General features: G+C 38.7%; 1 protein-coding gene across 1 annotated transcript; it reads right to left on the reverse strand.

The window, feature by feature from the left end:
- Positions 1-1249: 1249 nt before the first annotated feature.
- LOC126793413 (protein NRT1/ PTR FAMILY 5.10-like) lies at positions 1250-4492 on the reverse strand. The gene is made up of 4 exons (XM_050519926.1): positions 4059-4492; positions 3762-3979; positions 2622-3148; positions 1250-2271 (listed from the first exon to the last, which is right to left on the reverse strand). The coding sequence occupies exons 1-4, from the start codon at positions 4195-4197 to the stop codon at positions 1464-1466; spliced, it is 1692 nt and encodes a 563-aa protein (XP_050375883.1). The 5' UTR covers positions 4198-4492; the 3' UTR covers positions 1250-1463.
- Positions 4493-17424: the final 12932 nt, after the last annotated feature.

A 17424-nucleotide genomic window follows, 5' to 3' on the forward strand; every position in this document is an offset into this window, starting at 1 on the left:
ACTAAATCCAGAAAAACGGGCACGAACTAGAAAGCAAATAACTTTTTACACTGACATTAGAGACTTACTCTCTACCTATCTACTTCATCAAAAACACGTCAGGTTAATATCCTAACTCTGTTTAAGTTTTCTCATTAAAAACAATAGAATTACGTTCTCAAATTTGCTAGCTTATATTTCCGTACATGTAATACGTTATTCAGGTATTGCAGATAAGTATCATTGGTATCATTAATAGACGTACAGCTTTTTCCTCATATAGAAAGTTTTTGTTTTTGTTTGATCACCTCCTACAAAACGTTGGAGTTGGAGTTACGTTTGGAGCTATAGCAATTGAGTTTTAGTTACGTTTCGAGCTAATGATCGTTGGATTCTTATCAAGGTTTGCCGATAGTTTGGCACCGAAGAATAATGATCGATCTCGATCCTATCAATTTTGCCCGAAACTTTTACATTTGCTATAGCCTTTGACATACTGGGAATCCAGTTCTAAACTATTCAATGTTAAATCTAATGTGCAAAACAATGACTAAATAATCCACGGCAATACTCATTGAAAATGGAATCAGCTATATAATTCCTGACCAAAGAAGGAAAAAAGACCCCTGTGAGTAGGGGTGTCAATGGTATAGAAAACCATTCCAACCAATTTGTATACCAACCGTACTAAATATGTTGATATACCAAATACTTGGTACATGGTATATGGTACAGTATACCGTACCAATATTAAAAATATGGTAGGTAGGTGGTATAGATTTTCCATATACCATGGTATATCGTACCTACCAACTTATATTATATTAAATTATTTAATTAAAAATATATATATATATCTTTAAATTTCAATTGTAGATTTATTGACAAATAAATCCAAACCATATATATCTACTAACCTTAATCTAATCTCTCTGAGTTTCTTTCTCAAGTACATTATTTTTCTCGTCTTCAATTTCTTTATTTAATTATGAATGAATCGATTCAATCGAATTCCCAAGTACAAATGCTTAGACATATCAGTAGCACCATCACTGCTTACAACATGTCAACATATATCGCATTTAAACCTATCATTTATTTTTTCAATTGTTTTGAGAATTCATAAGTACTTTAACAGTTTGACTATTTGGACTTTGACTTTCTATTTATGAAAGTGTATTTGGTAATTTGGTTGAAGTTATATAAGACTTTGGAATTCTATTGTTATTTCACTTATTTATTATTATTTTATTTGGGTTGGGCCTTAAAATTTTTGGGCCTTAAATATGTTGGTACAAGCCCATTACCAACCGTACCACTTAATTGGTATACCAACGTTATTGGTTGGTATAAATTGTGGATTTTTCATACCAAATATATATTAGTTGGTATATGGTATTGGAAAATTAAGACTAGTATACCAACCAATCCAGCCCTACCTGTGAGCTCCTAAACAACTGTCTAAGCACTACTTATACTCTACCTCACCTTTTATACCTATAAGATCTTGCAAAGTAAGTGAAGACAGCCAATTCCACTACACTGAGTCCAGCGAGCAGCCAGTAGAAGTAATCAAGATGTGCAAGATTCAGATTATTCGAAAACCAGCTAATTCGTCCTTCGCCGCTGGTTGCTTCCTCTATGGCTGAGATAAGAAAGCTGCTCAGGAAGTTTCCTGCACCAAAGATACTGAGGTAGAGGGCTACTCCTACACTTCGTAGTTCATTTGGTACCTGATCGTAGAAAAACTCTTGCAGACCAACCATAGCGAAAACATCAGACACTCCAATCAACAAGTACTGAGGAATCAACCACCACACGCCCATGGGAATTGTAACATGCGGCATATCAACCAGAGCGTACTCTCGAGCAGTTTCAAGCCTTTTCGCCTCAACTACAGCTGCAGCAATCATGGAAAGAGCAGCTAAAAATATCCCAGTTCCTATTCTTTGTAGCGTTGTAATGCCAGAGGGTTTTCCAGTTATAGCACTAGCTATTGGAACAAAGACACGCTCATAAATAGGAATGGAGAGAATAATAATGAGGCTGGTAAAAGATTGAAGTGAAGCAGCTGGTATCTCAAAGCCGGCTGCAATTTCTCTATCCAGTGTCGCCCCTTGCTTGGTAAAGAAAGTTGACATCTGTGCAAGCACAATAGCATATACCAGGCATGTACTCCATATAGGAAAAAGACCAAGAACAACCTTTGCTTCTTCTACCTCAGAGACCGTACAAACCTTGTTGTACTCCTTCAAATGACTATCTGGCGCTAGTAATGCCTTGTTGAGGAACCTGCCAGGTTAGATACAAGGATAATATATTAAAAATCAGAAATGTAGCAAGCAATGAGAGACTTTTCATGATAGCAACATTACACATTGTAAGATGATATAAACTTTTCATCAAAATCATTTATATCATTAACATTACGCATTCATCAAAATCCAGTCAAAATAATGAATATTCCAAATGTTTGGACAATTCAACATGTGTATAAACTTTTCTCGTCTTTATAACGAAAGAAGCATCATACTTTTCTTTTCTCTGTATAAAGGATGTATCATACTTTGCATGTATTGATGTATACAATATTACTGTCAGCTGGTAATAAATGAGCAATTGCAGACAGAAAATTCTCTTACTTGTATCTTTCAGAACTTTGATGGGGCGGGTTTGCAAGAGGCTCTGAAGGAGTCGCACGCCAATTCTTAAATGCAGCAACAAAAACCTTAGCAATTCTAGCATATGGACTATTCCCATCTCCTTCGACGCTATACCTATAAGTTCTTGATCCCGACAAGAAAACAAATAGGCCAAAAGCCATCACAATACAAGGAATTCCAAATCCCAGAACCCAACTGAAATTGTCCTGTATGTAGCTTGATATCAATCGTGTACATAAGGAGCCAGAGCAGATACCAAAGTACCACCAATTAAAGAATGAGCTTTTAGCTTTACTCTCCACCGGATCTTGTCCATTAAACTGATCAGCTCCGAAAGCTTGTATGCAAGGTTTGTTTCCACCTTGCCCTACAGCTACCAGATATAGAGAAAAGTAGAAGAATATCACTTGCAGCTGAGAATAGCATGATGTCAACTGGCTGCTGTTACCACAATCAGAACCGGTGAGAGAAGGAAGCTTGGCCGAGAAACTCAACAAGCCTAGCCCCTGCAAGACAAGACACTCAATCTTAGTACTTCAGGACAATCAGCATCAAACCGGATGAGGCAGATAATTTTTCAATGTCACCTTTATAACCATTTCGAAAAAGTAAAGACATTTATACAATTATTAGTCTCCATCCTTAAAAAAGAAGTCAACTTTTATAGATTCATAGTTTGAAAGAAACCAATTTCAGCTTTAGATCAGACCAGAAAGGTAGGAATTAGCATCAAGAGCTCGTTGGACTCACTGGTACAAAAATTTTAGGATCATTAACACATCAAATTATCTCATTGCAGGATCATTAACACAAACAATAAGCTTGTTAGATTCACTTCAACCAAGTTGGGAAGATACTCCAGATTTAAAACCTATAAAATTCGATGCAGAATATGTACATGTGCACATCTAGTCAGCTTCACGTCACATATTGTCACCATAGTCGACATATATAGATTCTCAAAGGATAACATAACCAAATTCAATATTATTGGATCTGCTACTCCAAAAACGACAGTGAGTTTTTGTTTTCTGGTCAATAATTAAACATAAAGCCCTGTTTAATTAAACATTAAACATAATTAAACATAAATCCCTCGGAGAAAGAGATGGAACGAACCAAGATGTAAAGCAGAGAAGAGAAAACGATGGTGTGGTAGCGCCCTAGAAACGAATCCGCGACAACGGCTCCGAGCAGCGGAAGCAAAGACGCGGTGCCGGACCACGTGTTCACATTCTCCGCCGCCGTCGCCGTCGACTCCCCCAACGGCCCGCTCAGAAACGTCACCAGGTTGGAGCTGACGCCGTAGAATGCAAACCTCTCCGTACATCCAACTCCTAACAAAAACAAAACAAAAAAAATCAAAACCTAAAACTGAAACCGAACGGACATAAACGACGTGGTTAGAGACTGTACCGATTATGAAGGCCGCAGAGCGCCAGCCGCCAGAGCGGGAGGGGGAGTAGTCCAAAACGGCGCCGGCCTCGACGTCGTTTTGCTTTTGGATCAATGGGGTCTTAAGGCCGACGGGAGACTCGCGCTGAGAAATGGCCATAGTTATTATTATTATCCAAAAATGCAGAGGGCCTTGAGTTGAGATGGAGCCCTGAATAATGCAGATACAGAAGTACAGACAGAGAGAGAAGACAAAAGGGGAAAATAAAATTTGGAGGAGAATCCTTGTCTTTGAAAGGAAGGAGATTCGAGTTGGATATAATTAAGGATAGGTGAGGAGGTGAAGTTGGACCGAAGAGGGAGAGGGTGATACAAGTGGCGGAGCAGAGGAGGAGCACACGTCTGGCGGAGGAGGAACACGAGCTTCAACAGTAGAGGCACGCGCCAGGGTTGAGTTGCATGCGTTTCTCGTTTTGCAGGGGAGAGTAGGCCAGATTTATAGTTCGGTTACGAACGATGTTGTATAATGCCACGTCATGTACCTCTCAATTTCTTGGAGTTTTAAGGGGGAAAAAACAAATATTAATTTTATTCTTACAACCCAAACACATTTTATCAACTAAAATTCTTATGAAAATACGTTAATAATCTTACATAGGTTAATTAAATTTAATTTTTAATATATGAAGGATATAGTCGTAAAAGTTAAATTAATAAATAATAAATAAATTTGAAAAAAATGAATAAAGAAATCATTTTGTAAATCTAACTCTCTCTACAATGCACTCTACAGTTAATTTTTCAAAACACAATTTTTTCACACATGTTTGTATGTAGGCTAATGCTAGTTTGTATAGAAAAAAGGTTATCCAATTAAGTAATTTAAAAACCAAAAAGAAACAATATGATTACAATGTCCGTGCAACAAAAGTGAAAAACTATTGAATCCTATACCAAATTATTTGTTTCTAGTATATGAACGAAGAATACTGCAATATATCCAAATAATGCAGGATGTTGAGTGTTGTACGATGTGATATATTATTAAAAGCGAGTATGATATAGCATTGAGCATGTAGGCGTGGTTACAGTGCAGTGGAGCATGTATGATATTGGTTAGTTTAGTCAAAACGGTACTTTCAAACAACATTATTCAAATTTCAAGAATATAAAAGTTTAGCATGTTTAATTTTTTTTGTGCAGCGGTGAACACGTACATATTTATATATGATGATTGACGACATTGGAGTCGGAAAAGACGCATATATAAAAGAGCAAGCATAGTATGTCATTTTGCTCGGATCTCAGTAAGTTTGATTGAAACGGTACTTTCAGCACCACAAATTAAATTTCAAATAAATTTTTTTTGCTAATATTGCTCTAACATCAATAGATTTTGTAATGCAAGCATATTCCGAAATTGGACGTGGGACGTGTGACCACATCATGATGAGTATTTGATTCAAGTGCGGAATGACGACATGATGTGATAATTGGATCAGCGTGGAAATGTGATCGGGTGAATGGGTGGTCATGTTTTTAGTCTCTACTCAAATACTGTGGGCTTAGCTGAGGTGCTGAAAAATCATGAGAACATTTGGGCAGTCATCGTTGTTGTCTTTTAAATAATGAGACCTCTTTCTCTGACCACATCAGATACACGAGGAGAAAATGAACTGGAATGATTTCTGGAATAATCATCGATCTCATGAGTCTGATCTTAGGAGACCAAGTCCATTTTGTTCAACTCGTTAGTCTTCTTGCTCGTTTTCTATTACAAAGAAGAGTCTGAAGACTAGTGTACCTACCCACTTTTAACATGGACCTAGAAGAGTCTTTATATATATTTGGATATTAAGCATCGTTATCTTTTTCGTGAAATAGATAACCGTTAAAAGAGACTGAAATATTAAAGATGTTAAATCTTCATGTGTAGACGTAATATTAATGCTAAAAAAAACCTACATCTGTATTTACAATTTATCATGGCTATGCGATCTAAAAATCAAGATGAATTGAAGCAACTTCGTAAACACATTCTTCAATTACAAAGGTGGAAGAAGCTACGTTAAGTCTTTATCATGAAAAAAAACATTTTTTAAAAACACACAACATATATGATCCTATGGTTGAAGTCAATCTTCCATTTGAACATGAATTATCATATATCTTATAGAAAATTCTATAATACAGCGCTATGCAGCGTGAATAGTAACTATAAACACTAGTGAACATTAATATGAACAGTAGTGAACAATATTCGTGTATAGTAAAAGTCAATGTTATAAAAAAACGGTATAGGCGGCACTTAGGCGCTAGGAGGTTACCCACCGCCGCGCTTTTTGCCTCGGCGGCCATCTGTGGCGTTTTGTGAATTAGGCGGCCGCCTCGGCGATTCTAAGCGGTCCTACGCGGTTCTAGGCTGTCTTATTCAGTCCTAGGCGGTCTTAGGCGGTCTAATTGGCCATATTTAGTCTTAGGTGGTCAACCATAATTTGACATTAAAAAAAACCTATAAGAAGCCGCAGCTCTCACTCTTTGTCTATTTTCTGAAAACTGAATCTATCAACAAAAAAAGAGGAAAGAAATATGAATATTAAGTTTGAGTACGATACTAAATGAGTTAGGAAATAATTTGGAGAGAAATAAATTGAGATTTAGTATTATTGCATTTGTTTCATTATTTATCTTTTCTTCAAATATTTTTTATGGACTTTCTATTATGTGAATTTAGACTATTTTAAGTATTTTAAAAATTAATATTAAACATCATTATATATTTTATGCATTAAAATAGTTTAAATATATGTATAAAAATAAATAAATATTTAATAATTCAAAACCGCCTAGGCGCCGCCTAACCGTCTAGGCGCTAGGAGGTGGCTGTCCATCTGCATACTGTCTAGCGCTTTTAAGAATCTTGGTAAAAGTGAACAGTAATAAAAGTCTAAAAACTAGATAGTAAAAATTTATTATTACTTTATTATGAACCTATTTTGTTTTCTTAGGAACTAGCATTCAACATGCCAATTATTTTCACCTAATCGACTTACTTGTCTAAACGGTTAGTTTTTTGCCAGAATCACTGTTGTCCTAGAAAACAAACCACTGAGTTCTAATAAAGCAGAATAAACACAGATGAAAATTTTAAATACTCATATGCAATGATAGAAAAATCTAAGTAAAATTAATTTTTGTTGCGACGGATTTTAGGGCACCCGATAAAGTTTATTTATTAACATAAATACACATATAAAACTCAGATCCTTCCTCTTAGGTAAACAATTACAGTTGTTTAGCTATTCATAATTAAAATACGAACTTACTTGAAAAATGTACTCCACACCGGATTTGTACAGCAGAATGATATTTTACACAATTACTAAGCACTTCACACTCAAACTATCTATCTCTTTTATTCTCAAAACGCTTAATAGAACAACACTCTTCTTTTCTGAAACTTATGCTACAGTCTTCTGATTTTTCTCCCTCTCCACTTCTACCTTCCCAAAGAAGTTCCTTCTCCTTATATAGAGCTCAGACTCTAGGCATCAAACCGAACTTACTTTTGAAAATGGATGACAAAGAATCTTCTCGTTTCTTAAAGCTGGTTGTCCTTATGCGTCGGCAAACTATTTCACAAAAGCAGAAAGAGACGTTTTTATTGTTTAGATGTGTCGGCAACTTCACGTTCCTTGTTTGGATGCGTTGGCAGCTCACTTTTCCATCATGTTTATGACATTGTAATATTCTTCATCTGCACAATCATAATCTGCCAAAGAATCTTGGCCTTTATGGTCACTTTCTTGCTCTATATCTTCTTTTTCATCTAAATCTGAGTCATAGGGATAAGGATAAAGAATCAATGAATCATGTATCATTTTTCTTTATATACCTTTTTTAGCCATGCAGTTGTCTCTGGAGTTCCATCTATTTCATTTCTCATGATGACAGAGAAGAAATCGCAGGCATCTGGTGGAGGATGATTGTAGCAGGTGACTATGATTTTTTCTCCACTAGCTAAAAGACTAGACTCCTAATCCCTTGGAACCATATTTTTTATGCACATTATGGCCATGGCTTTCATCCACGGAATGCTATTGTTGGGATTACCAATTTTCCCTGATCCTTTTGAACTCTTGATCGGACCCTGAATAATTCTCACATAGTGATATGGAGAAATGTAACCTCTGCGTCCATCCACCACTTCCCATTCCGGAGGGGTAGAAATGAATTTCAGTCTCAAGATGCATCCATCTGGACGAATGTTCCTTACTGCCTGAGTTATGATTTCTGAAAAACCTTATAGGTCCTCGTTTGACTTAGTCCAAAGATTGTGCATAAATCCATTCTCAATGAGCCATAGTTTTTGCATTTTAGGGTGTTTGGCTTGAACATTTACAAGATATCTCTCATAATATGAGCCAGAAACTATTGCCAAGGTTGAAAGAAACATTTTACAGTCTCCAATTTTATAATCAAATTCCCACCAGGCTGATTTCTTTAGGGCTGAATAGGAACTCTCGCACTTTCAGGACCTTCCACATACTTGATCATTGCACATCCTTCCTTCGAATTTTCTTTTTCCTTTTCTTTTTTCTTTTGCATGGACTCATACAATTCCTCTATCAAGGCATTGAGACTTTTCAACAGATGTTCTTCGTCTTCCTCATAAAAAGCCTGTAGAACATTATCCGTAACAATCTTATGCTGGAAAAGCCTTTCTCCTTTTTTAATACTGGTTCTTTGAATATCTTCAAAGGATAGCCATGAACATTTCTCTTACTAGTGCCTTCAACCATTTTTCCCCTAAAATGGGCTATTATGCTTTTTGGAAAAGCAGCAGCCTTCAACGGACTTGATAAGCCTTTACCGCATGTCGTTTGAGACGGGCTAGCCGGTCTTTTACCCTGAGACCGATCACTTAAGGTTGTATCATTTGGGCACATTAAATATTTTTTCCGAGTTTTTCTTCTTCATCAGATCATCCAGTATTTTTCTCGGACTCTTGATCCCAACCCCCTGGTCGAATCATATCTTCAGTTTTGGCCGGAGCCGATGCAGCTGCTGCATAAGACACAATGAATTGGTAACCTGGTCCATCATGTAGAGGTCTAACAGTCTTGTCTCCTTTTTTGTATTTGTTCCAAAGACTAGGTGGTTCCGATTTCCTGATCCTAGGATTTTACCTTTCATCTTCATCTTCATCTTCTCTTCTGAATGTTGTCATTTCTCTAGTGAGAGTGTTTGGCAAGAAGTTCTTGTTACCTGCAATCATTTCCACATCATATTCATATTGTGATAAAAAAAATTTGCGACCTTAATAATCTTCATATATCTGATGCATCAGTTAATTTGTAGTTTTTGTTCCGGGAGAATTATTATTCTACCATTGTGTGTGTCTTAGCCTAATAGGTTTCCTGTTAGGAGATAGATTAGCATCTCCATAATAGATTAGGACTCCGAATCTTACGGGATTGTGGTTTTGTAATGCTTATATATAGGCCCCATATCATTCAATAATACACAATTATTTCATCTTGAAACACGTTATCAGCACGTTGCTCTAAAACCCTGAATTTTTAGAGCCCTAGAAATTTTTTCTCTTCTCCGCCGCCGACCACCGTCGTCTCCGGCCTCCGGCATCTTCCCGTCGGCGTTCCTCGTCGGCGCAGCCCCTGCGACCCCCCCTGCTGCCCTGCATCACCCCTGCACGCGGCCCCTGCAGGCCCTGCTCGCTGCCCCTGCAGGCACGCACGCAGCCTCGCACGCAGCCCTACACGCTGACCCTGCATCACCCCTGCACGCTGCCCCTGCATCACCCCTGCACGCACCCCTGCAGCCCCCGCATCGCAGTCGCATGCAGCCCCGCACGCAGATTCTGCCCTGCAGCCCCTGCACGCAGCCTCCGCAGCCCCACAGGGTCTCTTCTGCATTCGCTCCGCAAAAACATCTTTTTGCCCCGCAAGACCCCGCATCAGAGGATTTAAAATTGCTCCTCCCGCATATATAAGCAAGAAACGCGAACTGCACAAGCAAACTCTTCGCTCAAGAGAAGCTACTCCCGTCTTTTCTACCCTTTTGGGCCTATGGCTTGCCGAGCACAATAGCCCTTTGGGCTTCATACTATATTTTCTTTTCCTTTTCCTTTTTCCTATTTCATTATTTAAATGTTAATTGGCACGTTTTTATTTCTAACGATATTTCACGTGCTCGTATAGGGAAAATCATTGCTCGTCGTACTATGGTGATGACATTCATGCCGCGATGGACGATACTTTTGCCATCTACATAAGATTTCGATCGTATCCTCCTAAGATTTTTATGTCATCGGACGAAGATCGAAAAAGGAATTCAACAAGCAACTTCATGCATGACGATCGATTTGCAGAGCAATTTACTTATATGCGGTCTATTTGGCAGACCAACAAGTATGTTTTTCTTAAAGTTGCTGCTTTTGAAGATATATATATAAATTATCGGGCGCTATTAGCCTTTTTCATGTATTCTTTTCCGGCCTTTCTTATAACGCCGATGAGACCAAAGAGGGATATGATTCCCCTCTTGGTCGACGTTTTTCGTGTGACGGTCCTGGGGGAGTCACATTATTATTTAAAAAGGAAGATATCGATTTCGTGTGGTCGCCTGAGTGCACCGCTGTTTTGGGTGCGATCATGAGAATCGCCGATATGCATCGATTATTTTGTGACCATATATATCACAACCTTCGAATTCCGCTTACATACTTGAATAGTTTCGATTATTTGAAACATATACAACCCTCGTTTCTTATGGATGCGTCGCCATCGCGACTGTTATTTGAATGTTTGAGTTTTCTTAAACTCATGTCTATAAACGATAATGTCAAGGTCTACGTAGTCATTTATTTGAGTTGATTCATTACTCTGATGCAGCACTATTTGCTGACAAAAAGATCCCAAAAATAACGAATTCTATGGGACACACTTAAAAGTGATTTAATGAACGTCTATGACGTTGTATTATCAGAGTTGACCTTGATGCATACTCCACATCAAAGAAACGCATGCCATTTTTGGCACTTGTATCTATTTCTTGAGGGAATTTTGGAGATGGAAACGTAGCATTCTTCCATTCTCAAGTAAGCACATTTTTGAGCCTCAGGCTAAGGCTTTTGTTGCTACGGACTTTTGATTAGTCAATCTATTTTGACTACGTCTTCTGCTTACTATTTTTCAAGTATGACGTTGACATTGCCATGATTATTGTCGACTTTAGCTTAAGTCGTCTATTGGAATTGGAAGCTTGTTTGTGTTGTATTAAATATTGGCATATTCTATAAAATTTCTCGTATTTCTTGTTTACAAGATTGACTCGTGAGAATTTTATTTGCCTTCGCTTAGCATGCATGGTCAACGTTGCAACTAACGTGGTTTTTAAATTGGTCACTTTTGGGTTACATGGGACCCCAATAGCACTACATTGTGATTTTGGACCTTCAAATTTGGAAAACGGACCTCGGAATGTCAAAATTGACGTCGTTTTTTCCGGTTACTGTTCCGGCGTTTTACCGGCATATTCGCCGCCTTCCTGCCATATTCCGGCGTTTTCGGCACCGCCACCCGGTTCCTATCGGCGTCCCCTGTCGGACCTGAAGTTCCGGCCTCCATACCGGCCAGTTCCGGCAATCAGTGCCGCCGGTTTCTGGCGAGTTTTTCCGACGATTTTTTTGTCGTTTCTCGTCATTTTTTCCAGCATATTTCAGCAGTCCTTGCTGCCACATTTTCCTAGTCCAAATTTCACCCGGTTTTGAGTTATTTTGACATGGTTTTTCGGTTAATTTTCCGGTTTTCTCCAAGTCATTTCATAGGTCAAACGATTTTATTATTATTGGTGACCACCCGAACCAATTGGATGGTCTTTACCACCCAAATTTTTACCACCCAAATTGTTTGGTATTCAACTGCTCCAATACCATGTTTTTCCAACTCTCAAGTTGAAGAATGTAGTTCTATTGCCATGTGATACATTCGATGGGATTGCCATTTGTTTCAATCCCCTCTCTTACAATATCCTACGGCGTATTGTGTAGAGAAGTTCACCGCGTCGTTGACTCTCTTAATCTTCATTTTGAGAATGTCCGCCATGAAATCGAGTGTCTTGCTAATTGCGTAACCACCCACACTGTCCTACGGCGTAGGTAGTTGTTTTACGGATCTCGTGCGGAGATTGTGTTGTATATCTTCGTGCCTTGCTAAGTTTTAAAGGCCATTCATGCCAATGATGGATTTTCATCTTGATATTTGTGTTAAGAATGAAGAGGAATAAATCTGTCTGATTTCATTGACAATATCTTTTTCAAGTTTCGACAGTAGCTTTGTTAGCTTGCAGACATAGTTTTGCTTGCCTGCAACAGTAGTTTATGTAACTCAAGATTCTTTGAATCATGGGTTCGGTTTTACTGTCTTCTCGGTTTTGACATGATCATTTTTTGTCATTTTTAACAAGATATGATGATTCGAGTTCTTTGAAATTCACATTATCATCTATTTTTCATGTTCACGAAGCGATTGGAGGACCACCTCACCCATGCTCCACAAGGTGAGGCCGAGCCTGCCTATTTCGGCGGCTCCATGGCATTAAGGCCGTCGGTGGCGGCATCCCCTCCTTCATAGGAGCTTGTGATGCCTCCCGTGTCTTCTAATGCCTCCATGACAATCTCTGATGCCAATCGCTCATTTTGCAAAGCTTGTTCTTTTGCTAGATTTCAAGGAAGTCCTTATTTGCTAAGGCTCCAACCGAGAACATTCCATTCTTACAAAGTATTTAAGGTGACATTAGTGGACCCTATCCAACCGAATGCGGACATTTTTCGGTATTTTTATGGTATGGGTTAAGAGCATCGACGCGTTGGTCCCACGTCGCTTTGCTTTCCACAAGAAACGCTGCATTCACTAAAGTTTTTAGCTATGATCATCATACTAAGGGCTCACCACCCTTCCCATCCTCTCAAATCTATTTGATTGGATACCGTTGGAGAGTTCACCTCCACGACTTTGATGATTTCGTTTTGCATATCTACTGGGATCGTCGTTGAACATATTATTCCTCATGTTCATTCACTGCACGATCTAGCAGAGCTCGGACATGGTTATGGTTACTAACCTGCCGATTTTTGCATGGAGATATGTAATGATGTTGCATGCAGCGACACTTATTCGTTTTAGACCCACAACTTGCCAAGCGTTTAGTGCGTACCAGATGGTTACTGGATACGATCCCAACGTTCTTTTCCTTAAACGCCTATTTGGTTAAAGTTGTTTATGTGCCTCTATTGTAGTTATCTCAATGGGTCTACTTGAAACGATTAAGTATTCTGGTTGGTTATGATTTATGAATCACCAACACTTGTCCGCTATTTCCAATCTACAACCATTGATCTCTATCCTGCGATATTAGCAGACGGTCACTTTGATGAGACATACTTCCCGTCGTTAGGAGGAGATATAGAATGCTCCCATTCCGGTTTTAACGCCAGGAATTGACGTGGTGTGGCATTATGTCTCATTAAGATCCCGCACTACTCAAAGTGAGCAAATGTGCAATGCATTATCGATCTCCAGAAAGTCAAAGATTCGATGCTCAATGACTTTACCGATATTGCGAAAGTGACGAGATCGCACATAAATGCTGTGATGTGCCGGTAAGGTTGGAACTCTCAGAATATGAGAGAATTTCATATGACCTGGTGCTAGCACTGTTGGCACCATCCCTGACAGTGGGAAGGAAGCCGGCGATGGCACCATCGTACGCTGTGGTGTTGTCGGCGCCCGTGGCATTGCACCACAAAACAAGGGCGGCAAACGCAAAGATGGACTAGTAAGGGTCATAGCTTCGGTCTTGGCTCCTGCCTAGATGAGGGGGAGACCATTATTCTCTAGAATCAAAACTAGAAAGAAGCGAAGTACGTAGGCACAAGTATTTCGCCCATCATCAAGAGATATTCTCTAAACATGTGTATCAACTAAGCGACGCTACAGACTCTTTTTGTTGATGTTAGAGAAAAATAGAAATCTCACGAATTGATCGTACAACGCGCACGTGTGTTTAATGTATTGATCTCCCATGATTGATGATGTATTCACTTATGCTCTTATTCCGTTGTAAAGCATCAACGATGAGCAACTTGACCGAAGTGGAAAGAATCAATACAGGCTGAACTAGACTTGTTATGTTGGTCGTTGTTCGTAAGTGTAATGAGAAAGATGAAGTCATGCAATATATGCAGGACTTATGGCGCAAAGATTGTCTCATTATCCTAGTATTAAGTACGATGAGTTATATTCTCTCGTTATGGACATAATTGCTTTCCGCTACTTGATCAGTAGTAGTGTCCATGAAAACTGATTTGCAGCATATGATAGTGGTCATAGAATATCTGTAAAGGGATCTTGATGCAGATATGATAGTGCCCGAGGGACTTTAAATGCCTCCAGACCACGGAGAGCTTATGTAATCAAATTGCGACGTTCGAGAGAACGTAGTACAATCGGTTGCAAGAACTCATACCCATATGTGTTCATATGAAGCTAATTCTTGATTCTCTATTCCGTCTAAGTATAGATGATGAAGAGATTCAATGAGCTATACATACATACATGCTAGTGTTGTTGGGACACTATTGATTTCATTATGACGTGATTAACTATGCGCCTATGCATTGTCATTGGACTTGCATTGCTTCTTTGACATGGGTTTAGTTCTACACTTAGTGAACCAACACAAATCCTATCCACACCAACGCCGCCAGCAGCTCCAGCAACATCAACGTACGCCTTGGTGTAGCAGTCAACACTGGTAGCGTAGCGGATGCGTCCGGTACCATCTTGGACCAAAATCAGTCCTTCATTGGTCAATTCCCCCATTCTTTTCGCGAAAAACACATTAAATGTGACAAATCAGAATCTGTCCAGTTTCGTAGGTCAACTTCAACGAGACCTACAGGACAGCTCGCTCGATGAAATATGGTGAAATTGGTACCGTTAGAAAGGTCTATGTGTCTACTTTCTAGGGACATTAACCTTTCGTTCATAGCTATCATATTGTGTGAGTTATGGCCGTTTTAGCAAAGTAGGACAGTCCTGTCCGGAAATTTGCAAGTCAATCAACTTCGACAGAGCATTGCGAACTGCTCCGATCGGATGAGGTTGTGAACCTTTTGTCACTGGAAAGCCACGGGTGCTACTTTTCGGAACATTTTATGGTTCGCTGATACCTATTTTGACGAAGAAGTTATGGCCATTTAAGTGAGTAAAAGTCATTCTATCCGAGAATCTGATTTTCATTACAAACTCTTGTTTTGAGTTGTTATGCAATCTTGTTCCTAAGATCTAAGTTTGGCTAAGTATAGCATGTATAATCTAAGGATGTGTGGCTAGATTAATGGTTAATCATTAGCCCAAGACTACGCTTGAGAAACATGTAATGAACGTTGTATACGTTGTTCTTTGTACTCCATGATTATGACACTGATCAGGGAGAGTTGTTTCGTAGACTTCAGGGGGAGTCTACCTCACAAGATGCTATCAAATGTAGACGGTGCGTTGTACTCTTTTTCCCTTCGATCAAGCTTTTGTTTTTACCCAAGAGGTTTTTATTTTGCTTGACAAGGTTTTTACCGAGGCAACGATGTGTGCACCATGCAACCTATGCATGCGACACAAAGGGGAGTGTTCCGGGAGAATTACTATTCTACCCTTACGTGTGTCTTAGCCTAATAGGTTTCCTGTTAGGAGATAGATTAGCATCTCCGTAATAGATTAGGACTCCGAATCCTACGGGATTGTGGTTTTGTAATGCTTATATATAGGCCCTCATATCATTCAATAATACACAATTATTTCATCCTGAAACAGTTTTTAAATTTTTTAACTCTTTTATTGTCAGTTCTAACTACAAATTTGTTTCCTAGGAATGCTTTAGCGCATTTGATGCTTTTGATCAGAGCCAACACCTATTTATCCCTAGTGGAATAGTTTAATTCTTCCGCATTAAAATTTCCTGATATGAATTTGCAAATATTTTCTTGATTGGTATCCGGGGTCATGGCCATAATCACTCTTGCCCAGTAATAATCATTTGCATTTGTCTGCAAAATAATTAAGTCTCCTTCTTCTGGCAGTTGTAATGGGGGTAGACTTTGGATTAACTTCTTGATCTTTTTGACAGTATTACTGTCATCTTCCGTGAAACACTATTTTTTCTTGGAACTGATTTTTTGTGAGAGTAAAGCAGTCAGACCACTTACTTGAGGTATAAAGTCTCTAGCAAAGTTGACAACTTCTAAAAATCTTTACAATGATTTTGCATCAGAGATTTGATCTGGGAATTGGCTGATATTTTTAACAATGTGTTCTTGGAGACTAATCTCTCCATCTTTAACATGAATACCCAAAAATTCGATCTCTCCTTTGACCAAATGTATCTTCTTTTGTCCCAAAATGATTCTTTTCTGAACAATAAGCTTACAGACCTGCTCCAGGTGCTGCAGATGTTCATTCATAGTTCTTGAGAAGACTAAGATATCATATATATAAACTATGCAGAAGTCTGAATAAGGATTAAAAATGTTGTCCATAATCCTTTGGAAAATAGAGGGAGCTTGCTTGAAACCAAATGACGTAACTAGCCATTCGTAATGCCCTTGCGGTATTCCAAAAGCCGTCCGGGCTATCGAATCTGGATGCATTTTTACTTGCCAAAATCTTGATTTAGCATCAAACTTGGAGAAATTTTTTGCTCTTTCAAGACGATTTATAAAGATCCTCACTTGAGCTATCTGATAATCATCTTTTACGGTTTTTTGTAACATCTTTGTAATCAATGACCATTCTAGATTTTCCTCTAACTTGTTCTGCATGGTTTCTTACTAGAAAAGCTGGAGCATGATACGAACTGTTTGAAGGTCTGATTAACCTTTTCTCAAGTAGTTCCTGAATCTGACTTCCATCTCTTTCCTATCTTCTTCCCTATAATGAGGGATGTCTTTGACATGGAAGATGATGTTCGCATCATGCATCTTAAGCTGGCAATATACTAGATCCTTGGTTGAGGATCTTCACTGATTACCGATTTTAACAAATTCTCTATTTCCGTAACAGTTGACACCTTCTTTTGCTCAACTCTATTAGCATATACCTTCAGGTTATGCTCTCTGATATATTCATCTTCTCCATCTGAGCATTCTAGTTCTAGTGAATTTGAGTCAGATTCATTTTTAAGAAAATTGAACGCTTCTCCTGGCTCAGAGTCTTCTGAGTCTATGTTTGACACTATCCCACTGTGATTTTTTAAATGATCTTTTAGCAAAAAAATGGGTTCCAAAATGGGCTTATAATCACCACTCTTC

This window comes from Argentina anserina, chromosome 5 (assembly GCF_933775445.1).
Source record: "Argentina anserina chromosome 5, drPotAnse1.1, whole genome shotgun sequence".
Taxonomy (NCBI): Eukaryota; Viridiplantae; Streptophyta; class Magnoliopsida; order Rosales; family Rosaceae; genus Argentina; species Argentina anserina.

Coding starts and splice junctions, on each gene's coding strand:
- LOC126793413 (XM_050519926.1), bottom strand. CDS start 4,197: ATGGCCATTTCTCAGCGCGAGTCTCCCGTCGGCCTTAAGACCCCATTG. Junction 3,980..4,058: donor CTCTGCGGCCTTCATAATCG/GTACAGTCTCTA, acceptor TGTTTTTGTTAG/GAGTTGGATGTACGGAGAGG. Junction 3,149..3,761: donor CTTCTCTGCTTTACATCTTG/GTTCGTTCCATC, acceptor CTTGTCTTGCAG/GGGCTAGGCTTGTTGAGTTT.